At 46.8% G+C, this 10,000-nt stretch overlaps 1 protein-coding gene across 1 annotated transcript in view; it reads left to right on the top strand.

Annotated features, from left to right (window-relative positions):
- Positions 1-5,410, top strand: part of LOC115559985 (semaphorin-4G) — a 33,254-nt gene extending 27,844 nt beyond the window's left edge. Inside the window, exons 15-16 of the mRNA XM_030379239.1 lie at positions 1-1,719; positions 3,508-5,410. The exon at positions 1-1,719 is cut by the window's left edge and continues 598 nt beyond it. Of these exons, the coding sequence (XP_030235099.1) occupies positions 1-601 (601 nt within the window). The 3' untranslated portion in view covers positions 602-1,719; positions 3,508-5,410. The remainder of the gene's footprint in view (positions 1,720-3,507) is intronic.
- The last annotated feature ends 4,590 nt before the right edge of the window (positions 5,411-10,000 follow it).

Genomic DNA, 10,000 nt, shown 5'->3' with positions numbered 1-10,000 from the left:
CGCGGGCAGCCGGGGCCACTACTCGCTGCGGGCCGCCGCCTCGGTGCACAGCTACGGCAAGAGGAAGGGCGGCAAGGGCGGCGGCCGGCAGCACCGCAACTCCTCGTCCTCCCAACTGGAGCTGAAGACCGTCTCCAGCCACTGCAACGGGCACGGCGGCGTCCTGCACGGCGGCGGCGGCGGCGGCGGCGGCGAGGCCGGGAAGACGCACGAGGGCTACGACGGCCGCGAGGTTGGGCTCCTGCAGATCGTGCCCGGCGAGGGCCACACTCTGGCCAACCACGTCGGGGGCCGTGGGGGCCGCCCGCCAGCCGCTCCCCCGCTGCCCTCGCCGTCTTCCTCGCTGTCGTCGCAGCATCAGCAGCAGCGGCAGCAGCAGACGCCGCCGTCGCCCGAGCACGAGTTGAGCAGCGGGCTGTCGGCCACGCTGCCCAGCGTGCTGCGGCGGATGAACGGGAACAGCTACGTGCTGCTGCGGCAGAGCGACGCCGAGGCGCCGGTCGCCAACGGCTACGCCTTCAACGACGAGCTCAGCAAGAGGCTGGAGAAGAGGAAACACACGCAGCTGCTGCAGCCGCGGCCCGACGAGAGCTCGGTGTAGCCCGCAGGGGGCCCCCCCCTCTCTGACGGGAGGACTCAAGTTTTTTTTACCTTGCGTTTCGTTCGTTACCGGCTGCTCTGTTACCATGTCGTATGATTTTTGTCCTTTTTTTTGGGGGGCCGAATGTTGTTTTTTTTACGAAAAGATGGACGGTTTCACGTCCCCCTTCCCGATATTGACGTTTGCGACGTTTGTCTTAATTCCGAGATACCCGATCGAAGGAGCAAAAAAGTGAAAGTGACACTCATGGTGGAGTAAAGGAGGAGCGACACCTTGAGCATGGGGAGGGGGGCGGGGGGCTGGCAGGATCATTGTCTACCTCAACTGGGTCCTCCGGTGAAGGCCCTCTGAGCCCGGTTAACAGCCTCTCCCATGGGGGAGTCACCCAGGGGTCACTCACAGCCCTCGCGGCTGGAGGAGGAGCCCCGCCGGTGGGTAGAACATGAGGACCTCTACCGAGGGCCTGGGATAAGATAATAGACCCATGATACCGATGGAGGTAAAAACACAGATGGGCAGCTAGCCAGTGTTTGTTGGCATGTGCAATGGATAGTGCACGACAAACAGATGGCCTATCCATGATTAAAAGCCTATATTATGTAAACATGAATAAATCAGCATTTTTGGTGAAATGGACATGACAGGCGAGGGAATGGTGAATCAGAGACCGTTTCTCTATTTTTTTTGTACTAACCACAATAACCAACAAAGAAAGTGCATTGTGTGTACCAGGGCCATCCTGGAGGGAATATGACAGTATTATCGACTTTGGTGCTCTATAAAAAACTGTTGGCGTGCTTCGGACGAAAAAAGAAGAAGAAAAGAAACGGATGAGTAACGGTGTGCAACATAAACCAACGAGGCTCTGGAGGAAGCGCGGGGAGGGGAGTGAGTTAACAAGGCGGCCGTGTGGGTGAAGAGCAACATACATGATGGACAGCATGCGTGTGGAATCCATACCTCCCTATATGGAGCTGCCTTCACTCGGTGAAGACAGTGCGTGGTCCGCTCTGTGGTTCCCCCGGGTTACCGGCTCGGCCCGCTGAACGAGCCCCCCCGCCCCGGACCACGTACGACGGCCAGACCCCCGGGCCAGGACCCAGCAGAACCGAGCCAAGGTGAGAGTTTCAGAGGGGAGGCTGAACGGTGCTTGTACTGCTGTGTGGGTTGCCAAGGCCAGCATATTGCCAAGCAGGCACTCAAAGCAATGAATGGAGTATTTATGAACAGCGCTCTAAAGCTTATTATTAAAGTTAGGGAGAAAGCTTTGTTTTATTTAGACCATATTACATTATTAAATTATTCTATTATTGATATATGATATATTGTATTACTGTAATATTATAATTACTATATTATTAAAGCCGTAAAAAAATCGACATTATATTCCATGAAAGCTATTTGGTTCCACTACGACACAAGAGACATCCCTTCTCCCCCGGCATACTTAATGTACACATTGATATCCTATGTTCTGCTTTTTCTGTAGCTGCATCGCTCTTTCTCTTTTTCTTCTTTTACACATAGCCACTGTAATTCCTCCCTCTCGCTCTCTCTCTCTCACTCCCTTTCATACCTGACGTCTCTTTAGTCCATTGTCATGCAGCCCCAGCTGCTTTTGGAATTATTCTTTACACCTTGTTCACGCGATCACAATCGACATCGGCTGTTCCTACCACGGGATTTTGCCCTCTCCTTGGCCGAGCGACGCACCACTCTCTAGCTTCTCCAGCACATTGTTTTCACTCTCAGGCGGGATAGAATTAGTCAGTGGTGCGTGATAGCACAGTAGGCATACAAGGTACAGCAACGCAAAGAGAAGGTGCCAATAGCAACGAGCGATATACGTAATAGTATCGCTGCTACGAGTGAGTCATTGAACAGGCTCTTTCATCTAAAGACACTGCTTGTGTTTTTGTTAGATACATGTCAGTTAAGGTGCTAGGAAAGATCGAAGAGCTATTATTGGAGTGTCATTTGTTATAAATGCCAAAGCCATCCGTCAGTTATCAGGGAGTGAAATGCGCTGTGAGAATATCGGTTTCGAGGTGACTGGCCCTGCCTCTGAATGTTCAGGGAATCCGTCTTGCCCATCAATCACAGGTTGGTGAGATCATACGCGACGCTTGATTCAATGGCGGAGAACTGTTACTTTTTTTATTATTTACTTTCAAAATCATTTCACTCTTTTCTATTCTCTCTCTCTCTTTACAACAACTCAAATCAGACTCTTAAGCAGTTGAGGGGGTTTGACTGGTGACATCTCAGGGTGCCAACCCCTTCATCATCGGGCTAAGAAACACACACGCTGATAGCCCCTAGATTATGCTGACCCTCACTAGACGCCCACCAGACTACCATTGTATGTACATGAGTGAGTTTGAACACGAGTACACACACACACACACACACACACACACACACACACACACACACACACACACACACACACACACACACACACACACACACACACACACACACACACACACACACACACACATACTCAAGTACGTATGCGTGCACACAACGATCAGATTGGATGCAGAATTTGCGTCTCTGTAGATCCTACCCTTCAGGGCGTGTGACACATCAAAGGAACAACGACAGAGACACGCAGAGAGAGAGAGAGAGAGAGAGAGAGAGTGAGACGTGCACGCACATTACAGCATTAGAAGCGTTCTCCTCCCGCAGCTCGTTAGAAGACAGACACATGTTTTATTTATTAGCAGTGCCCTCCAAGGGATGGTCAAATTAGAGTTGTCAATCCCCCCCGTTAAACACACTGAAGAAAAGCAGCTCATGATATCAACACAAAAGTGTGTGTGCCTTTGTGTGCACACGTGTGTGTGTGCGTGTACGCCAAACGCTCTGTTTCATCATAGTTGTTTTCTTTCCTTTTGAAGGTATTTTGGTTCCATCGGCAAAGGCCCAGATTGAAGCCCTCTTCAGGTTTGCGTTCCGTCCAACGTGACTTCCACAGCCGGCGGGCAGACTGTGAGCGGATGGGTAGAAAGATGCGGAGGAGATCCGTCCCCGGTCCCGTCCCCATCAGACGCAGGTCATACTGGATCTGGCTGCCCGGCCACCGCGCCGAGGGGAGCCCCCCGGTCCTCCAGGACCTGTCCCGGTTCCGGGGGGGTGTACCCTGGCGGCGGCATCGCGTGGGGAGGTTCTATTCCCCTTCGCCTACGCACACCAATCAGCGGACAACGCGGGGCGGTGGACACGCCCCGGGAGGGCGAGTGGGCCGGCCCACAGGAGGTGTGGCGGGGGGACCCCGGACCTCCTCCTCTGGGACAGGGACGGGGGGGGGGGGGGAGTGGGGAGTGGGGGGGCTACCAGCGTCCAACACCGTCCACCTCGGAGCGGGTATAGGGCCGGTGTAGCGGGACAATACTAGTACCGGGTTCTAGAAGGAAACTCAGGACCATTAGTTCTATTAAAGGCAGTCTTTACTGCCGTCCCTGACCCCCCCCCCCCCTACTCTCTCCCGCCTTTTGTTCCACGAGCGCTGCTGAGGACACAGAGGACTGGCCTTCTCCCCCGCTGTGGGGAGAGCACTACTACACACATGAGGGTCTATAGTCCTTCACTCATCAAGCTCTCACCCCCACAGCGTTGGCGTTGCCCCCCCCCCCCCCCCCCCCCATTTGTTTGCAGTCAAAGCCAAGCCACGCCCCCATCACACCACTATGTGTATTTTTATCTATAAATAATAATAACGTGGCACAGGGACATAGAGTGGTAACCGTCTCTGTTTGAACAGGTTTTTCTAAGACCGCTCATGGTCCACTGCAGAGATGAGAATTCATTGATGCGGAAAATGTAATGGAACTGTGTCCCCACAACTGGAATGAGAATGTGACATTATTGAGCAATGTTTTATTTTTTTAATTTCCTTTCCAGAGACAAACTGACCAAACCAAAGTGAACAGATAATCACCTTGTTATCCGCTTCTGCAACCCCGGGTGAAATGTTCCACAACGCTGCTTTTGTTTTTAATGAAGAAGAAAAGGACCCTTAATCCAAATAAACACAATGACTCACTGACCTAACATTGGGGCTAAATGCACTGTTTGCTGAACTTTGTTATCTAAACACCTGTTATCTAACAACAACATTTATTCGTCAATGTTTTGTGCTTTTTTGTCTGTTTGTCTTCCAGGTTTCAAATGATTCCATAAATGTTATTTAATTGGCACTCTTGGCACCTTGTTATAAATGATGTGTTTGAAAGAAAATGAATCCTAAAATATACACTTTACAAGCATGGTTGCCAAACACAAGGAGAAATCATACACCAGCCCAACACAACCTAATATGTACTGTATGTGTTCTGCTAATATGCTCATAGTATGGGCCTGATTCACCAAGCAGCCATTTTAGTTCTAATCCTTAGTTGGGAGGGGGGGGGGGGACTGAATGAGAAATTCTGCATTCAGTCCCCCCCCCAACCCACAGCTAGAGTTTAGAACCAAGAATAAACCAAGATGGCCACTAGGTGAATAAGGCCCTTACACTTTAGTCCAAACCAGTTCACCTATGCAGTGTAGCCTATTCGTTATTATGCGGTCACATGAACCTTTCCTTCACAAATCAATTAGTTAAAGTCACTGGTCTCCACCATAACTGAATGCATGTCGCATCATAGTTAGGCACACAGTGTGGTCAATGTGTTGGTTAGTGTTGAGTTTCACCAATACTGAAAAGACTGGCACAACATTTCAAAAATAGTGATTTTTTTCTGTGTGTTGGTTTTGTTTTTATAAATAAAATAATTGTTTAGAAATGTGTTGACTAGCCAATGCAGTTGTATTGTGTGTTTGTGTGTGTCTGTGTGCTTGTGTTTCTCTGTCTCTATGTGTGTGTGTGTGTGTGTGTGTGTGTGTGTGTGTGTGTGTGTGTGTGTGTGTGTGTGTGTGTGTGTGTGTGTGTGTGTGTGTGTGTGTGTGTGTGTGTGTGTGTGTGTGTGCGTGTGTGTGTGTGTGTGCGTGTGCGTGCGTGTGTGTGTAGACCTCTATCTTTGAAGAACAAGGCTGATAACACAATTATTTTATTCTTGGGCATGCTTCCAGATCTGGAGGAGGTAGGGAGGCGGATTAGGGCCCTTTGACAGCCCGGGCTCTCAGTTGGATGGAGGTAATACAGAAAATACCTCCACTTTGCTGGCCGGTACTATTCCGGTATGAAACACAGGTGACAGGTGCTCCTGTCCAGCTCAACTGGTGGCGCATGGCATTGTGCCAGGGTCAAGGGGTCAACTCCCACTGGGGCCACACATGCTTAGAATGCACGGGTGCCACTTCGGATAAAAGGGCTTGCCAAATGGCCTGAAATGGCCTGAAAACAGATCATGAATATCAAACAAAGAAAGCAGACACTGTATTCTAATCTTGTTGCTTACCAATGATAATTTAATCATGAGCAACTGTTGTGCTTTGAAATGCCATAATTTAAATTGGAAGGAGTCATTACACAGTATATAACATGACAGTACATTAACCCTGTTATTATTTGAGTCAAGCTGCCCAACAGGTAAGGCTTGTCCAACTTCGTGAGATTCCCTTGCGATTACAATTGCAGATTTGTGTGATGTGTTTAGATTAAATATACTCTCTCTCTCGCTCTCTCTCTCTCTCTCTCTCTCTCTCTCTCTCTCTCTCTCTCTCTCTCTCTCTCTCTCTCTCTCTCTCTCTCTCTCTCTCTCTCTTTGAATGTTTACTTACTTTACTTTCTAATTCTTCAGTCAAACAAGTATACATAACACTAATCACATGCAAGTCAATATAAATCTAGAATTACACCTCAGGGTGATAAAAAATATAGTTGAAATGTATTGCTTTATTAATGTGCCTGTCCAAATGTTCACTCACGTTAAAATATGAATACAGATGAAGAAAAAGGTGTGTGCGTTTACTGTTAATCTCTTTCTATTTATATATCCTGTCGTCTTTTTTCTAAACCTTTAATCAAACATTTCCTGGTGTGTGTGTGTGTGCGTGCGTGCGTGCGTGCGTGCGTGCGTTGGTGTGTGCGTGTGTGTGTGTGTGTATGGGAGAAGCCACATTCATCTCTGGGCTGTAAGGCTTCTGACAGCTGTAATGAGGGGGAATGAGGATCCAGGCTGACTGGAGTCAAATCAACGCAACTGACACAAGAACGACAGTGTCGCTGAGCCTTACAGCACCCAAAATGTAGAAGATGACGTTAGGAAAGGAAACTTCAGTGAAGCCAAGCGACTTAATGCTGCATCATTGCACAATGGAACAAAACCGCCACGCTTCGAGTTAATTACATGCTTTGTGGGATGGTTGTTCGGGTTTGCCTTATACATATTTTTCTGCATGCTATTATTATGAGATTTTATATTTCATTACCATTGCATATTTTTCTGCCCACTGAGCACATTTAGGATTTATTCGTGACCAACATTGTTATGATTACCCTAACCAGACCCTAACACTAACATTAACCCCATTGCTTACCAACCTAACCCAAGACTTCAACCTAACTAACCTTAACCCTTTTACTAAAACTAACCCTATTACTAACCTTAACCGCATTACTTAAACGAATCCCATTACTAACCTTAACCCTATTCCTTAAACTTAACCTATTACTAATCTTAACCCTATTACTAACCTTAACCATTTTACTAATCCACCTAACCCTATTACTACACATAACCCTATTACTAAACTATTGCTAAAAATAACCCTATAACTAAACATCACCCTATTTCTAACCTACTCTATTACTACTAACCTTAACCCTATTACTAAAACCAGCCATACAGACTCTAGCCCTATTACCAACTGACCCTGTTAAACTAAACTCAATATTAGCATGACTCAAGTCACCTCTTCGGTACTATCAGCCAAAACACAAACCCTCCCACACCTTTTATTGAGCCCTTAGTTGATATTGCAGAGTTGTTATCATTTCTCTCTGATAGGATCCAAGCTTTTTGAAATGCTATTATGCTTCCTACTCAAAGTCTCTCTGACCTTTGCTATCAAACACCCTTGCTCCCTGCTAGCTCAAGCCGTCACTATGAAGCATCTTACCAACGTCATTACTCAAATGAAAGCATCGTCCTGTTCACTGACATTCTTCCATCTCACTTCTTTGAAGAAATGTTTCATTCAATCTCCCCTTTTGGTTTCACCTTTATCAATCCCTCAATTGTATCTGGTGATGTGGCTGAGTATATTAAATCCGTCACAGTTCCACCACGTTTCAAAGAGCCATCTCTTGATTCATCCATTTTAAATAACTTCTACCCAATTGTCTAAACTTCCCTTCCTGGCTAAGGTCTTGGAATAACATTGTCGCTGGTCAGCTCATCAATCATATGAATGGCAACGGGCTCTTTCATACATTTCAGTCGGGTTTTAGGGTCCCAGCACTGAGGCTGCACTTCTTGGAGTTCTTAATCATATTATATTAGAAGCTGACAATAGCCTAACGTCAGTTTTATTGCTTTGAGATCCTACTTAAGCTTTTGATCCAGTTGAAGTTGAATTGAACGTCATAAACATTGTGGTTGGCTTATCAGTTTGATTTGTTCAATTTAAATCTTTCTAATAGGAAATTCTGAGCGGCCATTGGTATATCTAAATACTTTGTCTCCCATTTTCCTATGGAGGGCAGCAAGGCCTTTTATTCCTTTTAATTTATATGTTACTGCTAGGTCAAATCTTTCATGATGAAAACATCTGTTTCTATTTTTATAGCTGATGGCAGAAATTTCTCATTTGACAACACAACACAAAAAAAACAATCCTGAAAATACAATCCTGTTACATGTGTTAACGACTGTCTCTCTCTCTCTCTCTCTCTCTCTCTCTCTCTCTCTCTCTCTCTCTCTCTCTCTCTCTCTCTCTCTCTCTCTCTCTCTCTCTCTCTCTCTCTCTCTCTCTCTCTCTCTCTCTCTCTCTCTCTCTCTCAATGTTTTCTCAGCTAAACTCAGATGAATCAGAAGCTCCTAACATAGCTCCAGAGGCCTCCAGAGAGGTCTGTTGTTCTCCACGCAATGAGCCTCTTTATCCTGTTGCATCAAACCCCAGTGCAGAAATGTGGGTGTTATCTTTGACCGGCAGTTGAAGACAGTTGTTGAATCGTGCTTTCTGCAGCTTCGTATGATCTCCAAAGTGTAATCCTTGTTTTATCCGCAAAGAATCGACTACCTGTTATCCACCTTTATGTCTCCCCGCTTGCACTACTGTAACTCGGTGCATCAAGTCTCACTCGATACAACCTTCTCCAAACATCAACTAAAAGGCTGCAACAAGACACACACACACACACACACACACACACACAGACACACACACACACACACACACACACACACACACACACACACACACACACACACACACACACACACACACACACACACACACACACACACACACACACACACACACACACGCACACACACACACACACACACACTATTCGAGACTTCTAACAGAATAATAATGCTTATTTTACCCTCCACTGGTTAAATGTACGTTTTAGGATTTTTTTTAAAAGGTTAATGACTTTTGAAGCACGTTTGGGGTTTGGCGCCTCATTATATCAGTGACCTTCTAACCCCCTAACAAGGCTGAATGCAGCCTGAGATCCTCCAGACTGGTCTGGTACTAGTTCATTGGTCAAGGCTAAAACACAGTTCTTCAGAATTACCTTCCTTTGAATCGGTTATTTTTCTGTTTTTACTGTACTCGTGTATTGTGTTTTAGTAATGTATACCTAGCTTGTTGTTATTACTCTATCAATTCTATATTTATTTTTATCTGGTAATTTAATTTGTTTGTCTTTGTAATGCATGTGTTTTTTTTATTTTATTCTCAGTATTCTGACTTTAATCTCAGAAGTTTGACTTTATTCTCAGAACTCACTCACAGAAATTCAGATTAGGCCCTAATCCTCATCTGTATGTGTATCTCTCCCTCTCGCTCGCTCTTCTTTTTTCCTCCCCAAACCTGTTTGGAGGCCGTCTCCGAGCCAAGACAGCCACGCGTTTGAGGTGTCACTCAATCTTTCGCTATTACAAACATGTACACGCGCGCGCACACACACACACACGCAAGCACACACACACACACACACACACACACACACACACACACACACACACACACACACACACACACACACACACACACACACACACAAACACACACACACATACACACACACGCACACAAACCCACGCACCCACCCACACACCCTCCAACACAGCCAGCCCCACACGCGTGCGCCTGCACACGCCCCACGCTTATCAATCAGTCCATTGTCTGCTTCCTTGTCTGTCAGGCTGACATTCCGACACACCTAGTCTACACTGTATAGCCTACGAAGACGCTGCCAAGCGGTCCGACTGT

This window comes from Gadus morhua, chromosome 15 (genome assembly GCF_902167405.1).
Source record: "Gadus morhua chromosome 15, gadMor3.0, whole genome shotgun sequence".
In the NCBI taxonomy this organism is placed as follows: Eukaryota; Metazoa; Chordata; class Actinopteri; order Gadiformes; family Gadidae; genus Gadus; species Gadus morhua.
This window is presented reverse-complemented; position numbering and strand designations above follow the sequence as displayed.